The 25,310-nt window shown below is 37.6% G+C and overlaps 1 protein-coding gene across 1 annotated transcript in view; it reads right to left on the bottom strand.

The window, feature by feature from the left end:
- Nucleotides 1–25,310, bottom strand: part of SLC26A7 (solute carrier family 26 member 7) — a 77,057-nt gene that overhangs the window by 21,060 nt on the left and 30,687 nt on the right. Inside the window, exons 5-11 of the mRNA XM_069005082.1 lie at nucleotides 23,085–23,249; nucleotides 15,300–15,452; nucleotides 13,896–13,978; nucleotides 12,205–12,352; nucleotides 7,833–7,946; nucleotides 4,519–4,596; nucleotides 2,949–3,044 (exon numbers count right to left, since the gene is read on the bottom strand). Coding sequence (XP_068861183.1) covers nucleotides 2,949–3,044; nucleotides 4,519–4,596; nucleotides 7,833–7,946; nucleotides 12,205–12,352; nucleotides 13,896–13,978; nucleotides 15,300–15,452; nucleotides 23,085–23,249 — 837 coding nt within the window. The remainder of the gene's footprint in view (nucleotides 1–2,948; nucleotides 3,045–4,518; nucleotides 4,597–7,832; nucleotides 7,947–12,204; nucleotides 12,353–13,895; nucleotides 13,979–15,299; nucleotides 15,453–23,084; nucleotides 23,250–25,310) is intronic.

Raw genomic sequence — 25,310 nt, 5'->3', positions numbered from 1 at the left:
ATTCTTGCCATTCTTCCTGCCCTACATGTCAGGCATGTAACCTGGCTTTGTCTCAGCTGTGGTAGTTTTCTGGTCAAGACATATGTGCAACTTTAAAACATTCTTTTCTCTTTAAATGCCAAAGTGTTCCATTGCTGGACTTCCCATATCCCTGCTATATAATTAACTCATGAAAATGATCTTTATTCTATTATAATGTTTCACTTAGAACATCACCTTCTGAAATACTTTTCCTCCATCTTACTTTCAAGTCCAACTGTTAACAGCAAAGAGAACATTTTTCTTCAGCAGTCCATTGCCAGGCAGTAGTTTTGTCTGTCTTAAAAGGCAGTTTATCTGTGATGCTGAGCCTTAAAATCAAGAGTTAACAAGAGCTTCACTGGTCTTTTTAGTGATACTAGGGAAGTGCACTGTCAAGCTGGAGAATAAAAACGGTAAGTTAGTCAAGTGGGCCTGCATAAGAAATTAGGCTTATAGAAAGGACAAGGAAATCAAATTTTGACCTGAGGACCTGACAAATGGGACATATTTACAGACTAATGCCAGATTAGCTTCCTGGCAGTTCCCAGAAAAAGAAGGAAAAAAATAAGACAAATCACTCTCAGTTATGCATATAACATATATAGTGGAATAGTGCAATTATTAAACTGAGATTGTTGAAGTTCTCCAACCAAGGTGTAGGGACTGACAGAAAACCTTAAGTGAAGCAGGAGACATTTGAAGTTCATATGGATGCTATGAACAGCAGGAAAGAGATCTCTGGAATAAGGACAGTGGGGTAGTAGCTAAAAAGCAGTCGAATGTGATTTGAGAGGCAGGATGTAAATCTGAAAGAAAAAGCCACCCATGGCTGAAAGAAGAGATTTCATAGAAACCCAGAATATCCTGTGATAGATGAAGCAATGAAGATCCCCAAGTCCAACTCCTGAACATTATCTTACCTTCCACATGTAAAAGGATTATGTTTATAAAGAACTAGTCAACAAATAAATATTACTCATACCACTTGTGTTTAATGAGATGCTTAAAGAAGAAACAAGGTAACAAACTTCATAATACTCTGTTTCCATGCGCTATCATTTGCCAGACTTATAAGCAAAACAAACCTGACTTCAATGCTACATGACACACACCCTTCAAAGAATCAGTTCCAGAAAGGACAGCTGCTAATTATTTCCAAATGTTTTGTTAGGGTTTATATCTTCAAAACACTTTGGATAACCTGGGTGATGGAATGATTCATTTCCAGTGTTCTGTCAATTTCTGGGGTGAATCTTTTCAGGCCAAAATAACACCAGTGTAGTTACACAAATCACTGGCCTTGGTGGAGCTCCTCATAGCAGGCAGCAATGCAAGATCAATGTTTATAGGCTTACTTTAAACTATGCTATTTTAAGCAAGATGATTTATCCTGTCAAGCTAAGGACTGATGGTAAAACTACTTGAAGATAAATCATTGCTCAAGTATGTTTAATCAAAAAGATGAACCCAGCAAACTCCCCCATTCTATAACCTCTCTTAGAAATGATGACAGATGTCAGAGGTGTAGTAACGAACCACTCACACAACCTTTTCTGCCAAAACCAGAAAAGCAAAAATCAATTAGGCTAGTCTATCTGTGAAGATGTGTCAAATCTAGTGAGATTCCAGAATATCCTGCTGGAAAACATAATGACTTATTATCTCAATGAACTGATGGAGAAGATATATCTCTCTGCCATAACTATCAACATTTTAAGTCCATTGTTCCCAAAACAATTCTTGATCTGCATCATCCACCAGTTCTGTCACTGAAAATATGGGTTAAGCTGAAGATCAAATACAATACAAGAGACAGAAAATATTTTCTGAATTTTACTGCTTGAGGAAGAAAAGATTTAATGAAAGATAGGGCTTTTTTTTCTGGATAATACAAAAGAAACCCCTGAAAACAAGTTTTTTGCACCTCTAGTTTTCTGCAACTAAGTGCAAAAAATCTCACAGTCAAACTTGATGTTGTTTACTCAGCTCTGTTTCCCATACTTAATCCAGTACTCTATTAAAAAAAATTTTATTCAGTCTAGACTTAATGATTACTGGTGTACAATACTAAGTCACTGGTGAAGTCAACAAAGTTCATTATTAACTCCAATTACTTGTATATCCCACCACAGAAAAGGCTTATATGGCCAAAATACCTTTCTGAGTACTGTTAACTCAAACATATGGGATGTCAGCATGTATGTATTTATGTAAGTGCATAGAAATTTTGGTTCCACTAATTGGCCATTACATCCAAAATCTCCCACAGAAGAGAAATCCAGGAGTGTCCTTACATATGGATTCATCTTTAATTTGCTAGGCATTCTGTGCAAAATCTCTCAGACTATTTAGATTTTGCATTAAACTAGATTTTCATACTATATCTCTTTTCACCTATCTTCTCTTTCTGATGTATTCCTCCTCTCGTAGAGCAGAATCTTTCACTATGTTCAAACAGTAGATATTCTGCTTACAAAATCTGAAAGAGTTAAGGCAATTTACCTACAGCACCCCTCAATTTGTATATTTCTGCATCACTATTTTTCCAGTTCTGTTTGACCTGTATGGTCATTCCATATTCCCAGAGGATGAAGATACCAAAATCTGTTCAATAATGCTACAGTAGCAAAAGCATGTTAAACAGATAGAGAAGACATAAAAATTAGACACGTATTTGCTGACATTAAGTTGATCTGTCTGTATACACATCTGTAGCATTAGGTTTGATTCTTTATCATTTACTAAAATGTCATTTTTTTAATACAAATGATATTACAGATGCTGTTCTTCTGAGCTGATAGTGCGCAAAAAGTACTACTAAATACCTTGCAGTTGTCTCTTCTAGGGCCACAGAACTATTAAAGTTTAGCTAACAGGTGTTTGCCAAATGGTCTCAGGAAAACCTCCTTAGATTAAATTTTACTTACCCAGTCTATTTTATCCACTTTCCAATATTTTTTTAAGTCACGGAACTGCATTAGCATCCCCTTCAAGCCCACAACTATAATGCTTGCTAACACACACTGCAAAGACATAAAAACAAAAGCCATTTGCAGAATTGCTAGTGAAAACAATTTTTCTGCTTTTTCTTTAATTTAGCAGTCGATATCATAATTAAATTGTAAAAAAACTGGTAGGTGTTTAGAAAATGACATAAGCACAGGCATCCTTGTGACAGATGCTAACAGCATCAATCCCCTCATCCCCCTTTTTTTGTGAAGGCAGTCTACAGGCTACCTAATTGTGAGAAAAATGACAGAAGCCTCAGGACTACCCAAGACTCTTCCATGCATCAGCAGACCAGATACATTCTGCCACAGTCTGAAGGACAAAAGCAAATCAGCACTCAACTTCTACGCAGTGAAGAATTTTAATTCCCCTTCCTCACTTCCTTCCCTTCTGCTAGAGAAGGCCTCTAGGGCCAAAGTCGATTAATTTTGAAGCAAACAAAATAATTTTTTGTTCTTTGAATCAGGAAGGAGGAAGAGATGGATGAAAAAATCATCTAGAGCCAAAAAGAACAGAGTACAAACTGATGGACTTGCAGTGCATAGATGGGCTGAAAAAGCATATTAGAAGAGAAATAAATTATCAAGAAAGCAAAAACCAAAAGGTATTTTTAAAATATAGGGGGGAAAGCCTACAGGAAACCAGTCAAAATTCACATACAATCCATATAAAAACAAATGAAAGTAGGGAAGAAGTACAGCAAAAAATCAGGACATATTGAGCACCCCTCTTCAAGCGTCCTTACTTTGCATGGTTAAAATAAGCTATAAAAGGATCTGTGTTTGAAAAGTGAGAACTTTCATGACACCATGTAAACAATAGCACAAAGTAATTTTTAAACATGGTTGAGTTAAAACTTCATGTACATACATGGCAGAATTGTGGATAATTTTGGAGCTGTATTTTGCAGCTTTGACATGCCTCTAGTTAAAATTAACTATTAATTTGTAATACCAAAAGCTAGATATAGCTTATGTGAAAAGATGCCACCCTGCTTCATAGAGTCATAGTGTAGATGTATTCCATGACAGAGATATAGGAATACTTCATAATCTTTCTGTAAGCTTATATCACTATCTAAAATAATTTGTGTCAAATTTATTTGAAAGGCAAAGTTGTGTATCATATGCATATCTTCGAGAAATATAATGAATCTTCATTAATTTCTACCACACTTTGTCAATTTACAAGTTCACAGCAACCTGGATGTATATTTTTCATAAACTACCTGCCAAAAGTACATAGAAGAGAAATTCACTTCTATATGCTTACATGATAGCCTATATATAACTATATATGTCTAAAATCTATATGTCTTATGCTGTCACCTCTGTATTTTATGATTTCGAGATTTGTAGTGCCCTGACTATTCTTTCAGCCACTGAAATCAAATAGAGCTGTTTTAGAGGTTGCACTATCTTTCCCTGAAAGAAACTGTCATTAGAAAATGTTTGACATCTTAATCTTTAAAAAGGATAAGTACCATACCATAGGAAGCCAGTAGAGCAGAGGTCCAATTGCATAGATCACCACAAGAATTAATACACAAGAGATAAGGCAAGCCACCTAAAACGATAAACAAGAATTGCAGATCAGTCAGTCCAACAACAACAACAACAACAACAACAGAAATTGTGAAAAGGATAAATTATAAAATATTGTAGACAAAGTCAAGAATCAGATGTTGAAGGTGTTAGCTGTTAATGTATCTGTGCATTGAAGATGCATATAATTTCAATTTTAATCTCCGATTATTACCTTTAATCAACTACAGTGAAAACGTAATGAGAGACCTCAATATCTGTGCTTGACCCTGCTGCCAGCCCACTGATATACATCAGAGCATCACTTACACACTTGGTTATTAAATGGAACGTGTGTGTGCAATATCTCATCCCAGAAGTTTCTCAGCACCTACTGTCATTCTGCAACTTATTTATAGCCATGTACCCTATATTGTACTAAATAACAGATTTGTCACAGCACTGAGCAAGAATTATGTTTGCTATCATTTTTTCCACAAGAGAAGACTTCTAACTTATTTTATTTGGATTAACACTAAAAGAAAACTATTGTTAAACCAGAAACCACTAACAATTTCATGTTAATATTGCTTTATTTACTTAAGAAAATGTAGGCACCATTTAAAAAAATATATTAAAGATTATAATTAATGCAAGTAATATAAATTCAGAAAAATATATGGTGTAATAATTATACATTTCTTCACAGTATTTATGGTATTAATCTGATGGAAAACTACAGTAAAATTGCACTGTCCTATTCCGCTCTGAGTGCTCACTGAGTATTTCTGGTCTTATACAGTTGAGATTCACAGAAGGTTTTTGACGGTAAGTAGACAGATGCTCACTTTATTTTTATATTGATAATATGTTTCTTTACTAAAATAATTTGGTTTCATTTTAAGAGACAAGTTGTTAAAAACAAAACCAGACAAGTTGTTAAAACACTAGAAAATTAAAGTCATGGTGTACTTAAAAATATCATCAAGAAGGATAGACAAAGTGTTTACAGAAAAAGGGACAGAAAATCTGCTGGTAAAGTCACAAGGAACTTTTCCCTCTTTCTGCCTTCATGAAGAGCAAGAAAAAAAAGTGTTGATTCTATTTGGAGGACACTTCTAGTCCATGATAGAGTTCCTCACTTTTGTTTTTTCTCAGTAAAATATACCACTGAGGAACAAATGACAAAACTACATCTCAGGTATAGCCATTTGAGAAAAAAAGAGCTGCTTTGTGCCCCTGAAAGGCTCTCTGCATTTCTTCCATGCCCTGTGCCAAACTGACTTCCCTCTATGTAATTAAAGCAAGGCTTCCTTTTGCCTATGACCTCACCAATATTTATAAGTGATGATCTTCTCGTGTCTTCATTCTGCCTAGGCAGCCACTAAGGAGATGATTAAGCTGATGTGTTGCTTTCCAAGAAGGCAGGGGAGAAATTGTTATGCCTATTAAAGTGTTCTCATAGTGCTAACTCAGCCATACTCTGACTTTTAGAGCCAGGCACTGCTATACTGTGAAACCAATGGATAAACCAAGCAGACTTTTACCATGTGTTTGCTATCTTGAAATCAAATTATAGTGGTTTCTTTTTTCCATTTCATGTATTGAATAACCTTTTATCGGGGTCTTTGCCTACATGAACCAGAGCCAAAGTGCTCAAATACCCTGTGAGCCTTCTTCACATTATAGGTCTGCAGGTTACCTCAAATCTTCCATGGAAAAGCTAGTACAACATGATGCAGTACAACTGCAAATTGTAAAATGAGTACATTAACAGGTTACAGAAGAGAATGTCTGTGAGATGATGGCACATGGTGTGACATAAAATTCAACTAAAATATATGAAATAACTAATAGCCAAGTGGTAGCTAAAATATTTGCATATAAATACTTTTCCAAATTATTATTTGTTAGATTGTTCAGTACTATTAAGTGAGTTCGGAGTACTCTGTAGGCTAATTAGCAAGTATTTGACATGTAGAGTATTGAAGTAAAGCCCTGTATAATTCCTTAATATTGTGGCATCTGCATGAGAAATAATTGCAGGACATGGTTGAGGAGAAACAGTACCTATGGATTGCACTTAGTCTTGTACTTCATGAACCTTTTCCTTGCAGCTAATGTCCTTTATACAAGCAACAACAGCTATAAAATTACAATGGAATCATTGAATCATAGAATTGTTAAGGTTAGAAGAGACCTTTTAGGTCATCAAGACAACCATCAGCCCAGCACCACCACCATGGTGGTTCACCGTTAAACCATGTCCTCAAATGCCATATTCACACAATTTTTGAAAACTTCCCAGGATGGTGACTCTGTTGGCAGTCTGTTCTAATGCTTTACAACCCTTTCTATGAAAAAAAAATTTCCTGATCTCTAATCTAAACCTTCCCTGGCTCAAGTTGGTGGTGTTTCCTCTTGTCCTATCACTTGTTACCTGGGAGAATACCAGTGAACTCCAAAGGGCATAGCATTGATGGCGGGTTGCCACTGAAGGCCCTTGAGTTTCAGAGGAAGAGGCAATGCTGTGGGGGTGCCCCAGGTGGCTTGCCACCTCTCTTGTTCACAAGCACGATTCAGACAGATGAAGGGCTCACAGGGTCACAGTTATCATTTTCAGCAATTACAGTCTCCTCTTTCCTCAGTGACTGTAATAAGAACTTGTGGGTTTAGTTTCCTACAGCAGAAAATAGCCAAAAAAATCCTCAAAAATCTAAATATCATCTCTCTGGGCTCAGTGTACACTGAGGGATAGGACAAGTACACCATGTCACAAGGCAGAAGCTGGGAGGTTACTTGTGGTTTTTTAACAAACAGCTCTAAAGGTTACTTTCATTTTATTTTGGAAATCAGATAGAAGCACTAAATTAAACGTGATTTTTTCCTAAAACTTTGGTTTAGACAGTACCATTAAATCCATTAAACACCATTAGAGGGCACTTTTGTTACAATGCTAACAAATTCACATTAACTGAAAGGGCTTTTATGTAGTTTTCTGCAGTCTGAAAACACAACTCCTAACTTCCTTGCTGCCACAGACCTTACAGTTTATATTGAATGAAACATAAAAATTAATAAGAGGGACCATTGTCTTTCCTAGGAAGACATCACTGATTGAATGCAATTTAATGCAGATTGTTAAAAATGACAGGGCAGAGTCATTCTCAGGACAGACGAAAAGGGAGACTAGGGAAACACAATGGATAAATCAGTACAAATTCCAGTGAGCAGAATCACAGCTTTAATTCTCAGACATACTTTACTCTAAGCTGTTACCTGTGTTTTGGCTCCTGTACTGTATAAAAGCGCCGTCCGTCCCATCGCTGCAGCACTTGGTATGCAAAAGAAAAATGAAGGAATCACGTTGCTGAGGCCATGAGCCAAAAATTCCTGCAAAGTCATTAAATAGAAGATGTTTTTTTCCTATTGTTCAATGTTTCCTATTGTTTCAATGCCTCTCACCAACATAGGAGTCCCCTATGTAAATATTAGCAATGCTAAGGGATGGACATATTTTTGAGGGAAAAAAATCCCACAGGTGCATGACAAAGGATTTCCCAACAGAATATATCTTCTCACAGCTCAGAACTAATTTGAATGATAGAGCTGTTGAACCAGATTCATCAAAAGCAGAAGAGACATTTTGTTCACAGAATAAATGCTATTGCTACGTTTTGAAGATGAAGTTCAACCAAAATATTTACATTTTGATCCATGTCTGCTTTTTTAACTGGCCAGGGCCCCAAGTACTGGTATCTGGAAACTGTCCAGATTGTTTCTGGTTTATGACTCACTGGAAAAAGACAGCCACTGATTTCTCTTTTTTTAGAGCACGTTTTAGTGAGAGTGAAGTGTGGTAGCCACATTATAGGCATGCTGTGTTTCATCACAAATATATTTGGTGTTTGTTCACAGTCAAAATGCAGACATGTCTGAACAAAGATTCGTAGAAGAAAAAGTGGAGAAGCCACCTTGAAGAAGCCAGTCTAAGAAGAACAGTGTTTTTTAAGGACGTGTTCCAACATGGCCACCCAGCATCACAGAATTTAAGGAGCATATTGGTCTGATGAGGAAAACATGTAGGAAAAGACCTCAGAGTGCTTAGGACACAAATGGTGCTGTATCCAGCCGGGAAAACACCAGCTCATGAGTTTGTGTTCACAGCACAGAACAGCACCCCCGGGAGCCTCACACACGCACAAGTCCCCATGCCAAGCACTGCGCCTGGCCCCTGAGCACAGCCACACCCCCTCACTGCTCTCCTGTCATGGAGGTTTTGCTCTTTTGCTCCATTATTTGATGCAGACATACACAGAGTTTCCAAGACTTCAGTAATGAAGCTGAGTAAGGTACAAGACTTCCAAAGGTGCGGAAAGATCTACAGGTTGCTGTGTTCCATGGACTGCCTTGAAACATAGCAGCATGTCACCCTGGAGTCTGATCTGCATTAAGTTCAAAGCGTTCTCCCTCTGCTCCATAGAAATGTGGCTCTGAAGCATCAACAGAAATTCATGGCCCAATGTATTCAAACTGAAAAATAGAGAACTGAATAGACAAGAATGTTCTCACTGTGTTTTCCAATGACATAAGAGTTGTGAAGGTCAGGAACAGATGTAGCAAGACCAACCTGCCTAGATAGGGTGTCCAAATAGACCTCCAGCTGCAAAACAACAGTTCTTCATTCAACCCTATGTCATTTATCTCAAACTACTTAACAGAAAGGTGGAGGCAGCATTTTCAGCTCACAGTACTAGTGCCAGCTCTCTGAAATTGAGCCTTTCTTACCACAGTGCTTGAATTATCATCTCCATGGATTTCCAGCTGGCTTGGAGTTACCCACCCACCACGACAAGCAATCTAGTAGCGTAGAGATGTTCCACTTTTATTTAAGCATGTCCTCTGCAAAGTGGAACTCAGAACAGAAAGCTCCTATGGCTGTAAATTTGGCAGCACCCTCTGAACTCACATAGCTTCTTATTTACAAATAAACCTTCATTTTGGGTGAGACTTCCACTTTGCATAAGTATAAACAATTTCTTCTCACAACATCAGATAAGTCATGGGGCTATAAGTACCTGTTTTTGTTTTACAGTTGCTTTGTTTTATTAATTGGTGGCTGATTTAACATCATAACTTGTCTATAAGAGCTCAACTTCCAGAGGAGAAGTGTTGGGGTCCCTCCCCCGCGCCCTGTAGCCCTGAGGGAGGCACGGGGTTTCCCTGCCCCTGCTCAGCCTCGTTCCCCATTGGTTGGTTTGTGTTCCCCTGCGCGGGCAAAGCAGCTCGGGTCCCGACTGTAAGAGTCCCTCAGCAGAGCCCGGCCATGCGGCTGGGGAAATAAACATCTCTGAAACATCTAGCAAGAATCCGTCCATATATATTTCTTTTCCACGGGACTCCTGGTTGGATATAGGCGTGTTGCAGTATCCCCACTGCAACATAATGGTGGAGATTTGAGGGCAGAATGATCCCCGATCCCAAAGCGACTTTGTGTGAGTAAACCCTGGAAACTTTGGATTCTTCTTCTTGGTTTTGTTTTGCTATTCCATATCTAAACTATGGAGGAACCGTGGGAAGACTCTTGGCTTTCAGAGCCGCATATGGACATTTATCTTAAACTTAAAATGATTCTTGAACAACGATTTGTAAATTTTAGCTTGATTCAAGCTCAGAAAGAACTGAAACACTTCCTGGCATGGTTGTTTAAGGACTTTTTCTATGTTTCTTGGGATCTAATTCTTACCAAGAGCTTTTGGAAGACCGTTTGGACCCAGTTAATATTTGAGTCAAAATATATGCCGATGGAAGAATATTTTCGTGAATATTATTTAATAACCGAGACTGTTGAGCAATGTCAGCTGTGTTCTGGCGAAGGGAAACCTGCCTCAGAGTCCATGCGACCCAGGCCACGTGCACCGAGCGCTCTGCGAGCAGCAGCGAGACGGTTCCCGTGCGCGGGCGGAGCCACGCGGGCCGCCGTGTCAGTGGCGGAGCGAGGCGCGGCAGGAGCGGCGGGACCCGGCAGTGCCCGCCCGGCCCCGCGCAGCGCGTGGTGGAGCGAGCCCCGAGAGCGCCCGAACGAGAGGGGCGGCGCGCGGGCGGCGGCTGGCAGCGGCAGAGTGGAGCCGTGCCCAGCCGAAACGCGCGCTGGAGCGGGGCACGGGGGGGTCATCGCTTGGGGGCCTGGCCGAGATGCAGCGCCTGGCAGCAGCAGCAAAGCTGTGACCAGAGGAGGCGACACACGGAGAACGGAGCGGCGCGGCCCGGCCCAGCCCGCGCGGCCCCGAACGCGACCCTGGGAAAAGCGCGCCGATAATTCCAACACGGGAGCGACCGAAAGAGAGAGCAAAGACACAGCGAGACAGAAAACAGCAGCCACTCGGAAAAAGGAAAAGACCATGGTAGCTAAGATCTTAGGGACAGTGAAATGGTATAATGTTAAACAAAATTATGGTTTTATAACAAGATGTGATAACCAGCAAGACATATTCGTGCATAGAACTGCTATTAAAAAGAATAACCCTGAAAAATGCATCCCAAGCTTGGGAGATGGGGAGGTGGTGGAATTCAAAATCATACAAGGTAGAAAAGGGTTACAAGCGTCGCAGGTCACTGGGCCTGATGGTGTTCCTGTAAAAGGCAGTATATATGCAAAAAATCGTAGTCATGTTAGACAATATCTCCATTGTAAACCCTCCCTACAGTCTCCCTTTCCTAATCCCACCTTTCCCTTTTACCCTATGTCCTATTACCCCCAGTGTATTCCCAATCTGTTTTTTCATCCATGGTTTCCCTCACAAACCCCTGCCTTTGCCAATTGTTTCCCCAAAAATCCCTTTCCGATGCCGATGGGGGGATGAAAAGGGGGAGGAAAGAAATTAAACCCTCTCCTGCCTCAGTTTCCCCACAGGCATGTCCAGAGAGTTCTGTCTCCCTTCTGTCAGCCCTGAGATGTTCCACAGAATTTGTTTGGACATTTAAAGACTCAGGAGGGTGGCTTGTTTTGTTTTGAAACTGTTCTTGTTATGTTTATCCAATTGTCTTCATTCTCCTTTTATTAAAATAAAACGGGTGAGATGTTGGGGTCCCTCCCCCGCGCCATGTAGCCCTGAGGGAGGCACGGGGTTTCCCTGCCCCTGCTCAGCCTCGTTCCCCATTGGTTGGTTTGTGTTCCCCTGCGCGGGCAAAGCAGCTCAGGTCCTGACTGTAAGAGTCCCTCAGCAGAGCCCGGCCATGCGGCTGGGGAAATAAACATCTCTGAAACATCTAGCAAGAATCCGTCCGTTTATATTTGTTTCTTTTCCACGGGACTCCTGGTTTGATATAGGCGTGTTGCAGTATCCCCACTGCAACAGAGAAGTTGTCTCATCTGAGAGCAGTGGAAAATACACTAATATCCAAATGCTGCACTGAATGTAGCCTTACAAGATTATCTTGAAGGATGAGCTTCCCCAAAAGGAGCAGATCAACCAATGAGGGCATTCTGCAGAGACAATTTGAACAAGTTTTGGGTGTTATAGTAAACACTAGAAGGTGTCAGGATGCTATATGGAACATAACTTATCCTACTGGGTGCTCATCTATGATACTTTCCCCAAATGGTGAAGTAATTTCAAGGCTCAGTGACACTAAGGAGAAAGAGCTTTACCTGGTTGTCATCCACAGCGTATTTAAACTTTTTAGCAGAGCCTTGAGCAAGAGCTAGTGAGGCTACATAACCAACCAGTGCCACTCCAAAAGCTTCAGTGACTACTTCAGGCAGGACACTCATGGGTGGTGCTTTTGGTGATGGCAACCTATAAAAAAAAAGACAGTAATTTTTGCAAAACTTGACATAGTTTCTATATACCTGCAATTCATGCAAATACCAGAGAAACAATCTCTACAGGAACAGCTTATTTTCGTGTTATTTGTAAGGTGACATTTTTCCATATTTTAGATTATTAAAATATCAGTCTGTTGGGAAGAGAAGAAGAGAATTTGTAGAAGATGAAACAGTTTCAGATGGAATATTCAATTTCAAAACTTTAATTTGAGAAATTATAAAGAGATGTTGACAAATAAAATTAGCAACCATTTACTAATTTTGTAATGTTCAGTAGAAGAGACTACTGTATATTTTCTCTTTTTTTTAATATAGTTGATTTTCCTGTAAAGTTAAATTTAAATCTTTAAAAAATTTTGTATTCCTGTTGGTTACTGACAGTACAAACATTTATTCCATCTAATGGGGGTTTCAATGAAACAACTCAAGTTATGAACCAAACCACCCCAGATTGTCTCTGAACTCTTCAAAAAGACTTTGGTCTTTCCAGAGCACAAATCACACCGACTGAAAACCAAATTGTACTCTTAAGGTTTCTGATGTTGTCCACTGACAAGGCAGTTAGGTATTTCAGGTAAATGTCTAAAAATGCTCAGGAATGATCCAGGCTCTGCTTCTGTTTTTTCAACACTACTTGTATGAGGTTAGACAGAAAATAAATTCCTGATTAAAGCTGCAAATACAGTTTACCTATCCATTACACGCAGAAAGGGCACATTTAGCCATGTTTTAGTCTCAGATTCATAGCATGCTCTGAATACTTAAAAAGCATTTTCTTTCGCAGAAATGTCCTTTACTTTATTTCTTTCAGTGCAAGCTGCCACACATGCATTCCTGCTGTACTTTGTGACATTTAGGGAAACACTGCTATATCCAAGCAGGAGATTACACAACAGCTGCGCTCTTCCATACCAACCTGTAGAGTCTGAACATTTTGTCTGACAACTAATCTAATTTCTCTTTCCAGTTAATTATATTGAATTTTTTTTGCCTTCTTTTCAAGGTCATGGAGAAAAATGTATCCCTAACTACGGTAAAAATGTTCTTTTCTAGATTTAACATAATTAAATCTTTCACATTTCCTCAGAAACCACATTTTCTAAAATTTCTATATGGGTGGAGAGGAATGAAGTGTAGTGATCTACAAATCTTATCTCATTGTTAATCCTTTCTGCTACAATAACCCAAGAAAACTCTCAAAAAGGAGGTTGCAATAATCTTGTAAAGACTGCCTTGCCCTCCTGTCATACATCATCAGGTACTTAGTACCTACTTTTTATTCTACAAAGCAATGAAAAGCTAATGAAATGTACAAGAATGCATTTTTGTGATGATATCTATGCACATATAACTTGTTAACATGAGATTGAATTGTGAAAGAGTATTTGAGGAGATGGGAAACAAACAAAATAGATTTTTACCAATTCTTATTTCAGAAACTACTTTGACCTTTTCAGAGACTTTCTCAGAAATAAAGATATTTAAAAGCCACAAGCTAATAAAACCAACATTACCCTTTAGGAATATTTCCCACAACTTCTATCCCATAGATGTATTCCATATCAGCGTAGTAGCAAGCAATGGATGTAGCAATTATCTATTGATTCAAACAGAAAAAGATGTTACATTTCTGTTGCTTCTGACATGGTCACTATTAATGCTGTACCTAAGTACATGGCACATACATTTATCCTTAGATCAGTCCAGTAAAACAGGAAAGTATTATAATGATTTATTTTTTGCATATGTGGAAGAGTCAAAAGAAACTGAGATTTGGACACAGTAATGAAGTGAGGCTATAGTGCAGTTTGTACATTCTGTGTTAACGAAAGAGATTTGTATGACTCTTTGTAAAGCCTCAGGAACCTTGGCAATCAAAGTCCCACTATTCAGCATGTGCCCCAGAGCACTGCCATTCATGTGAGCAGCTTAAAGTAGCTCATAATTGAGGTGTTCCTGATTCAGCTGATGCTCTCTGAGCACATCTGATCCAGACTGGCAGCATTGACTTCAGCACAAAACACAGCAGATATGTCTGCCTCGTATGTTCTAGCAGGTATGAATCTTGCAGAGGGAGTGGAAAGTTTGACCCCGAGGAGATTCAAACTCATTTTCTCATATTTCAGATGAGATGAATACACAAATCACAATAGAACAGGTATGAGTTCCAGTCTGCAATCCTTAGTTTGCTGGTACATTTTATCCAATACTTTTAAAAAGGTAACACTGAGACCAGGACCACACTTCCTCCTTTTCGAGCATTTTGTCCTTGTAAATCTTTCCAGTAACAGAAGAGTAATTGCAATGATACGCCCTAAAAGCCAACTGTCCTTCATACTTTGTATTTTCTTTTAGAGGTTTAAAGAAAAACAGAAACCTTCTGACGGTGATCTGTTGCCGATCATTTGACTACAACTTAATCCTTAAATCAGGGGTTTATAATGCAATTGCTAATTTCAATTTTGTCTATACCATGTTAAAGGAAAACGGTTAGTAAAATGATAGAAAGCAATGGCATAGCTATTTAACTTTGTTGTAGATAAATAACAAGCAACATCTAAGTCACAACTACTCAGAACAAGACTTGCCTGGCGTTATAATGTGCCAGTTACTTTTCATTTTCTATTTCAAACTCCTTACACTTCAACATTCTAGGCTTCATGTTCTTGTGATTATGTAAAAAGTAGTGAACATATGAAAAATATTATACAAATTGGGACTGTATGTCATTTCTTCCTTAATTATTTAGCCATACTGTTTCCTGTTCTTACAATTAACTTACAGCCATGAAAATCAGCTGTCCATTTAATAAGTGGCAGGTGTGGGTGTGGGTAACTATAGACAGCACAGTAAACTTCAGCAGATTGAGCTACTGAAAGCTTTGTAAGAAAAAGCCTGATATATAATTTTGTACTTACCAAAAGTAGATCGATGGGAAGGACAACTTTAATGTTTCTCTGAAATTTCTCATTCAGTTCTTTCACCAGAACAAGCACGACAATGCTCAGCAAGGAGAGAAGTAATGCCTCCAACTGAACTGATCTGATATTCTCGAACACATAGGCATAAATCTACAGTGAAGAGCAAATAACAATCACACGTCAAAAAAAATATATTCTGGATCACATGCTGTGGCATCTTCTCACAACTTCAGACAAATAATCAGTGACAGCTGAATCAATACTGCAGGAGCTGAGTCATTGGTCAACTTTTTGGCCTGTACTTTAGATTTTACAAGGAAGGAAATCCACAAATTTACTACTCCTATGGATTTTTGAAAACACACCAAAAAAAAAAAAAAAGCAGTGAATATTTGTATAAATTAATTTTAACATTTCTATTGGTAGAAGAAAGTGATAAAATTCCAATAAATGTGATATGTTTCCTTTTCTTATTCAGTCTCATTAAGTTCAGTGAGATAAATGAGTGCCACATAAAAATGTTGAGAAAAGTTTCTTGCACAAAGGTTTATTCGTAGTGGACATAGCATAAAACATCCACCAATTCTAGTAGTAAAAGTTACTTCTGAGAAAAAAAATTAAAAGACAGAAAAGAGGGGGGAAAGAGAAGAAGAGGAAAAAAGAAAAGGGAATGAAAAATGCAGTAGTGGCTGGATGGGAAGAGATGCAACAGGAATCTTCCAAGATGAGCATCCTCTTCAGGGCATCCTCTGCAATCTGTGGGTTGTTTTTCCAGAGTAATTTCAGCAGGCCATCCTCAGTCTCCCCGCTGGTTGTTCTTGCCCCTTTCACAGTGCTCCATGGAGCATGCTTTGGTCAGGCCCAGGGGCTGCACACACTGAATGACTGCCAAGCTTGCGTACATATGTTATTGGTAATTTAAATAACTAAAGTTATCTGTTTAGCCCAGTTTGTTTCCTTTTCTGCTGACTGCAGAGTGAAAAGGGAAAGAGGACACTGGGCCAGAGCTATGGAGCTGTGAATGGGAGGCCTTCAGCTTTTCAGCAGTTAATAAGTGCTGCAATAACCTATAAAACAGGTTAGAAAAGTATAGTTGGATCTGTGATGAAGAAAGGAAATATGGTGCTGAATTGTAAGGAACATGGGGAATAGAAATATGGAGCAGGCGTAGAATGAGCAACAGTGATGAGCAACGGGGTCTTTGATGATGAATACAATGTTGTAAGTAACAGACTCAGAAGAATGTAGTTGACTTCAAACCAGCACAGATGACGCAGTGAACTATAATTTTGCCTCTATGCTGAATTTGTGGGTTCAGGAAATAAGGCATAAATCAGTATGATAGCAGATTAACAGAAAGTAATGAAAAAAATTAGAAGTTTGCTGAAACAGTTAGAAGGGGTGAAGAAAGAGAGAATATTTATCCTGATAAATAAAGAATAATGAGATCTCTATCCCAACTTATTTTCAGGACTCCTGAAGAAAAGCAACACTCTATTGCCTGGAACAACAGCAAGCCATAAATATGGATACAATACATATGCTTACTAAAGCTGTAGGGGAAAAAACAAGGTAGGCTCAATCCCCTGACTTCTGCATTTAAATTCTGGGAACTACTGTGCATCCTGAAGTATAAACCATAGAGAGAACAGAAGTTAAGATGTAAGATGTAGATTTAGACGTCATCACAAGTAACTTTTTTTTTAAAACCCCAACATTAAGGATAATAAAATCAAGCAACTGGGACTTGAAATAATAATAGTAATACATAAAAATGGTGTTTTCTCTGGCAATGATTAAGAAGACCACTAAAAAAATCAAAAGTGGCACTTGTAGTTTTATCAAAATAAAGATTAATAATTTTCTGCTTCAGAGAACTTATACTCAAATACATGTATAATACTAACAAGTTTTGACAGTTTGGAGCTTAAATACATATATTTATATTGGACAGGAAAAAGTACTAGAGAATTATCTTAGGAAAAAAACCTGTTCTAGCAGAAAGGTAGTCAATATGATGATAAAATTTATTTCTCTTGTTCTGATTCTGGCACTCATTGAAGAGGTGATGCTCATATTGAAGAATGAGTAAATTAAAATAACTTCCTGATTTTTTCTCTCTGAGAATATTTTCAAAATCTAGAAATGGAAAAAAAACCCACCTAAATTTGGTTACAGAAAAGTAACTTCCTCATAAAGAGGAAAAAGTAGTCCAGTCCTTTGAAATTTAGCCCTTGGAGTTTCAATTAAGAATGCACAATAAAACCCAGCACAAACATTTCTCAGAAACCAGGAAAATATTTTAAAATCAACTTGTTAAGTAATGTGATCTAGAAATGTCTTAAATCTGAAGAATGGCAATTAAACCACAGTTTTTAACCACATATTGCCCTACTGTAATCAGACAATATGTGGATTGTATCTTGAGTGGCTTGGAACTAGGCTCTGTACCCATAATTTTCCAAGAATGCATTTTCAAGAAAGGACAGGACTTGGCGCAGTGCCCAAGCAGAAGCTGTGATTAATTAAGACAAAAGGAGGCAATCTGGAAAACTGCCCACAAACTCAACAAAGAGTGAGCTAGATCTAAGGTGAAGTGGCAAGAAAAGGGAAGAAATGGGTTGATTCCTACTTGCTGAAGTGAGAGAGATGTGATTCGTTTTGAAATGAATGCTGTCTGTTAGAGTGTCAGCATTAGCTATCTGTGTTCATGGCATTAAACCTAATTTTCCTAGACAAAGTGAGACAAAAGACTGAGTAAATAAATATAATTTCAGTGAAGAAATATGCACAAGCTATAATTTCTGTCTTTCAAATTGACTAAAAAACTTCTATTGACACATTGACACTTCCATTTAATTTTAAAAATATATATCCAAATCTTGTAAACCTTTGTCATAGGTTTTTCAGACTTTGCAACAGAATCTTTATATGAACTGCCTAGTACATCCTTTGGTGTTTCTTTTGAAGTCATATCCTTCTGTATTTAGTCTACATCAGCCAATAAATGAAAAACAATGGAACTACCAACACTTTGTACCTCATTCGAATTCAGTAGCCCAAACAGCCCTATCCCCAAAGTGTCTGTAGTACACTAAAACAATTCTGACAGTAATACATTAATATGAAATTAATTACTGCATTAGACTAAAGGGCTTCGACTGACTAGTTGGTTCCTGGGTAACCATTTTCTGAAAACCTAAAACCCCTCAATTCATGATATGACCAGTGAAGCAAGGAGACCCTTTCACAAGAAAGAAAGAGCATGTGGCTCTTAACATGAATGTAATTACCATATACAATAGACATTTCTTTAAACTATAGATTTTACATGGTACTCTGTCCAGTCAGTTACTGTATTTAGCCGAGATCAAACTATAAATCCTAAGTACATAAAGCTAAAACTTGCAGTAGCATCTGCATCTGATTCAAAAGAAGTATTTACAAATGTTTTAATCAAAAACATAATTATAAATTCAGCATTTACCATATTTTGATAATGCACTTACTGAAATAATTTGGAAATTATCCAGCAGAATTTAGCTCGATATTACAGTGTACGAAGCAATCTTTTTCATTATATAATTTTAAAAGTTTTTAAAATCAACAATAATATATTAATTGAGCTGTTTGCCTCGTGCTTTTAGTTTTACTGCTAGTTTTGTGTAAAGATTCTTAATGGAACCTATCTGACAATATCATAAGCAATCAGTGGACTTTTTGGTAATCAGTGCAAATTTGGACCTAAGTGAAACAAGAAGTATTCCAGCTTTGCAGATATATATACAGACATTGAATGTTCCTTTTCTCATGGGAAACCAGCAGTTTCGAGTTCCACCATATTTTCACATACTTTCATAGGGTGATATTGAATGTTGTAGTGGTTTATATTCTAGAAAGGATGTGTATTTGGATATAATAATGAAATGCTCTGAGTTGGGTTTTTTCGTGTATACATGAAACCCCAAAAGATTAGCCCTAAAATAAGTATAGAGGCTGAAGCAAACAAAAGAATTAAAGGAACATGCTATTTAACAAAATACATTTTAAGAGTGAAACCTCATTTAATTTTAAAAACTATTTCATTCTGATATTTTTTAAATATGTCACACTGGAGGGAAAATGTACAGGCAAATACTGTAAACTGTACAAGTAACTTGGTAAAAAAGGGGTAAAAAAAGGACTGATAGCAGAACATGAAAGTTCGGGATTTTTTTCAGATAATTTCAGCAAAACCACACCAGGATTTTGCAACAAACTTGCAACATGGCCACAAAAGACTCCGTTTTGCAAAGCAAGTTTCTTACATTGCAGTTCATTTTGCAGTGTTGTATTTTCTCAGAAACGTGTGGAAAGAGAAACATATCTATACATAAAGAGCAAATACATGTATGTTCTTCTGTTTTCAGATGCTGAGTAAAACTTGATGACACTTTTCTTGTCCCTTGTAAAGTTAGCTCTCACATGCAGTATTCCCTCATTATTTTTCTTCACCTTCACTTTTCCCTTTCCATTTGCAAAGTACCAAGTGGTGCTGCACTGTGCAGCTCAACTGAAATGTGACAAACTATGTACTGGGAAAACAAAATTTAATAAGTTATGTGAACTATGTGTAAACACAAAAATACCACAGGCTCAAGGCCAGTGTACTAGATTTGTTCTCCATATGCATAGTCCCTTTCTACGTATTTAACCATGATCTCACATGCTATAAAGAATTCATTTCACTGGCTTGCTATACTTGCAACTCTCCTATCACACTTTATTAAACATTCTTATTCTTGCTTTGCCAACCCAAAGGCTGCCTGAGGCAAAACTTGGCTTTGTGAGTGGGAGGTGTTTTGGAGTGGACAAAGAAAAAAAATGTAAGCAAAAGTACCAGTCTTTGGATTTCAAGGATTTGAAGTAAAGAACATGTCCAGAGAGATGCCAAAGTTGCCTTTCACTCTCTAGATACATGTGCAAACTACCTTATATCTAATTCATATAATTTTCACATAAAACTACAACCATCATAGAAAATTATTGTTAAAGTCTAGCTCTGGTGTTTCTGACTGAGATACTGTACCTTCTTAAGGAAACTCATAAGTCTGAACAGATACCAGAAACATTGTAAAACATTTATGTAGTAAAATTGCCCCTTTTTTATTATTCTTTCGAGTTGTACAGAGCAAATTTTTTTTTTTTGTCATTTATTTTCACACAATTTACAGAGCAATTCAGAACCTTAAAAAAAATCAGGAAAATTTTTCTTTGGAATGTGTTCAAAGGGGTTTGATTTCAAAAGAGAAGTGAAAGGCAAAGAACTTGTTTCAAATACATTAAAAATACAAGGGATAAGGGAATAGATTTCTTTCAAAGCATTTGAATGACCTCATTTATGATATCATGAGCACACCAACGTGGAAATATTTCTTCATATCACTGCTGTTCTTTATTATTGCTCATAATGTATATTTTGATTATGCCTTGGCTGCAGTACTTAACACCAGTCATCTCTACAAGATGACAATATTCCTATATGTAAGTACAGTCTCCATGGAAACACCATGAAAAAGAGGCTATTCACATTTTATATTAAGAATCATTTATGAAAAGGTTTTTAAATAATAAAAAAATTAATATATGAAGAATCATTTTTAATAGTCTCATAAGCCAACTGACTACTCATAGAAATGGCTATGACACGTTTAGGTATGTCTCTTCAAGATAAATGGATAAATTAATTGTATTTATTACATGCCCCTAATTTTCATTAATAAATTGGTCCTGTAAAAAACATACCAATTTATTATCCATATGAAAAACTACCAAATTTATAAAATACTATTAAAAAAAAACATTCTAAAAAGCAATATCTTCTAATCAAAGAGTTCACATTAGCAAATTTCCCAAAATAATAGGAAAAAATAAAGGACACAAAGACAGTCAGTGCTTTTAAATAAGGTGTCCTAATTTAGTGGCTGACTGGATGAAGTCTCACTATCAGTGCAATTTAAATATCCCCTCAGCAAGTAAATACAGTTTTACTATGAGCAACGTATCATTTTGGCAGGGAGAGTTGTAATACTAATAATGCCAAGAGATTGTGCTCACAGCACCTAAACTCAGGGCTTGCTGGAATAAGTAACCATCAAGAATATATTCATGTCTTTTGTGTAATAAGATTATACAACTTTGCTCTTTAAGGTTTCAGCCAAAAATATGTACTTTCTGAGGGCTGTAACCATGACAGTGGTGGTGGTGCATCACCCCCTGCCCTTGACCAAACAGCCGGGTGGTGACATGTCCTTGAGTGTACCAGGTGCTCTCCCATGATACAGGTGGGAACAACACCATAACAGCAACATCCACTGTCCGGCCCAGGTGGGGAACAAAGGGTGATCAGTCATCCCCTGACAGCCTTAGAACATTCCCTACCTGACCTGGAGCCCAAGCAGAACAGCACCATTGTTGCTGAAGTTTTGGAAACAATTTCCAAGTGTTTTGGAAACTCCAGTAGTTGCCAGCACGGGTTATGGCCAGGATGGAAACTAACTCATGACTAAAGCAAATCACCTTGTGACACAGGAGACCTAAGTGAGTCCCTCTGAGCTCTTCTGGGCCACAGTGGGCTGTGCCATCACCTCCCTCAGTGAGGCACCTCTCAGAGCTCATGAACCCTCAAGTCTGCGATTCTCAAAAGACCATCACTTATGGCGAGGCCTGGGCTGGTACACAGACATGCACATACTCTGCGAGGTGCAACACCTGCCTGTTGAGAAACACTCAGGCATTTGCCATGAGTATTTCACTGAAGCCAAGGGGAATTTTTGATAAACACCTTTACACTCACAGACAGACATGTATACATCTCTGCCTGTGAGTGTGAGTGTGAAATTACTATGGTGTGAATGTTGTTATCATGGAACTGTAATTAAGTCTGTTATATTTATTAAAAATCCCATTTAATCACTTCATAAATGTTAAATTACTCAGTGAAGAAATTCTGTTAAACCCTTTGGCACACCTTTTTTGTATCCATACCCTTTGCACCCTTACCCTTTTTCAACCTCGGTCTCCATGCAATCCATTCTAAGTTGATACTAATGCAATTTTCCTATGAATGCTTCAGCCTTGGAGTAAGTAAGAGAGTGAACCTTGCCACTGAACTCTGTCAGAGTTGCACTTTCATAAGTTCGTATTAAGCTCATACCTGCATTCGCCAATGGTGATTCTTTAAGTAGCCTAACTGCTCATTTGCAACAATACTGCATGAAATGCTGCATGCATTTTATAAAAATTACCTTAAAGCTGTCCATTTGCTGTGTTTATGGCAAAGTAGTATCATGTCATAAAGTAATAGACAACACATATAGAGTAATTTTTGCATAGGAGATGCACAAATCATGCGTCGTTTTCCTTTTACCAAAATCATGGTCAGATTTCATTCAGCAGCATATGAAGAAACTATGTTTAAATTTATATTTATATTCCTTCCACATGCTGATCCAGAAAGAGATTACCCTCCCTGTATGAGTGTATAATGGCTCAGAATAATAAATGGAATTATTGATGCCCTAACACATCTATTTTAAATTAATTACTGTGCCCATTCCTGCTAGTTCTCTATCAAGTTTTCCAAATCTTTTCTTACAAACAATCAAAGCAAGATGAAGGCTTATCTTCTGTTCATTCACACATGTGCATAACAAATTCCTTACTCTTGCACAGAGACAAATAGCGTTGTTATTTAATAAAACGATAGCTAATGAAGTAAACCATCTTTTCCAGTGAACTCACATGAAAAAATGCCAGTGGTCCCGATATATATGGCATTTTCATTCCCAGCAGATACTTCACTTGTGAAGTCACAACATGTGTAGCTGCTCCTGTTGTCATCGCGCTTATCACGGGTTCTGTTAACAAGAAAGTGGCACTGCCCAACTGCAGCATAAACATCGCTACCTAGAAGGCAAAGGCAGGAGGATCAGCAATTACAAATGCAGCTTCTTGGTGATAGGACAATGAGCCAGAGTCCTTTTAATAAATTATAAGATAAATGAGCTAAAGATACAAAACGAAAGTCCTTTGAAGGACAAATATAGCTGAAAATGGAACCCACTGAAGTTTTGTGGGTTTACCTGCACTATTTTACTCATTAATTTACCAGACTCTAACACTGGTTTGGTAACAAAAGCAGACTCAAAGAAACATTTAGTATTCTCTCCTGCTCAAATACGTGAGCACAATAAACACCATAAAAACATCAACTCGATGCTGCAACACGAAGCACAGCAACTCAAAAGTGAGACTGGTTCTAAGTCTCATTCCTGCGCCACTGCTATCCAACCTCAATGGGCCAAGGGCCATATCTTGCTCCAGCTTACTGATTGCCATCATGTCACTATCAGGATTCCCAACATTAGTAATTTCAACAGATACCAAATTTATGAGGTGCTATGGAGAGTCTTGTGGTGAGACCTCTAATCCAGGAATTTAAACTACAGCAGAATCTACAATTATTGTAGGTACTTCGTAGGAGTACAGGACAAAGTATTATTGTGTTCAACTGTTTTCTCCCCTTATCCTGGACTTCAAAGAGTCTTTCCCTCCAAAGTATGAGATTTGACAACTCTGAATTCTTTCAACAAAGTTGTCACATGACTACAGTTGCTGCTGTGGTTTACATAACGCTTAATGCTTTTCTGATCCACATTAAGTTACATTGACATTATCTCCCCTTACAATGAGTTTTGCAGTTTCTTATTTCTATGGTCTTTTGCATTTGCTGTTCTTCTGCCTGAAAAGTTGCACGCTCTTGGCACAGAGTTGTTTGTTACCACATTTTCTAAGAGGTTCATTTTGTGTTTATCATACTAAATATCATCATTTTGGAATATATTACAGTCTCCCTTGATTTTTTGTTTTGTTTTGTTCTGAAGCTAAAAGTATCATTTTCAGGTGATATCATTCTTTATGTCTGCACACTATTCATTTTTTTCACCATAAAACTCACCTGTATGCAGTGAGCTTTGAGCGTAGTACCACAAAAGAAACAAAAATACCAAAATAAGTGGCTTTTAATTTGCTACAAAATCTCTAGTGAGCAATTTCCTCTTCCATTTGAGAGATTAAATCTGAGATTTTTCTTCTATTTCCCACTAATAGCATGTAAATTGCTTTGTACTATGAGCAATTGGAACATTGATTGTCATTCAAGATTGGACTCCAATAATGATAATTACTGTATAGCCTCAGTGGGTAGTAATTTAGTTAGTCAGGCCTAAAACTGATAATTACAAACTTCAGATATTTTGTTTAGCTGTTTGTTCTAACAGTGTGCCTACTAATATATTTAAAACATTGCTCACAGTAGCAAAGTTCAATAAGAATTAAATTCTCCCTTCCCTGGTGAATTTTTGTTTGTTTTCTAAGATCAGTTTCTATTGTCTCAATGTGAAATTTCTAACTGTGTAATAGCTTAGCTTCCAGAAAATTGGATGTTTATTTAGCTTTGGAATCAAAACTGCAGAGACAATTCTGTGTACTGAATAATGTCACAAAGAAGTATTAGTTACTATTAGCATTTCAGAGAAAGTTATTATTGCGAGTTACAGGAAAATGATTGCTGAACTTAGAAACTTCAGCATCACTTTCAGAGTCACTTACTGGTTTTTACTTTTTTTTTAATCATCATTTTAAGAGGATGCTTCACAGGTACTAACTAAAAGATCACATTTCAAATATAGTTTTTATTGGTTGTTTGTAACTGTAGGCTATGTAAAATACATGCAAACCATGAGTATGGTTTCAGTTAGACAATTTCTGTAGCCACTCGGTTAAACAAGCAACAGACTACACTTGGTCCCCCCTCCTTATTGCAGAAGGTAGCTCAGGACTTCCAGAAACAAAGACAGTTCTTCTTCATCATGAACATCCTACTCTTTATTTACATGATAGTTAAATAAATATGATGTGCACCCATACATCTTCCATGGAGAAGGTCTAACAGTGAAGGAACCAGAA

This window comes from Aphelocoma coerulescens, chromosome 2 (assembly GCF_041296385.1).
Source record: "Aphelocoma coerulescens isolate FSJ_1873_10779 chromosome 2, UR_Acoe_1.0, whole genome shotgun sequence".
NCBI lineage: Eukaryota > Metazoa > Chordata > Aves > Passeriformes > Corvidae > Aphelocoma > Aphelocoma coerulescens.
This window is presented reverse-complemented; position numbering and strand designations above follow the sequence as displayed.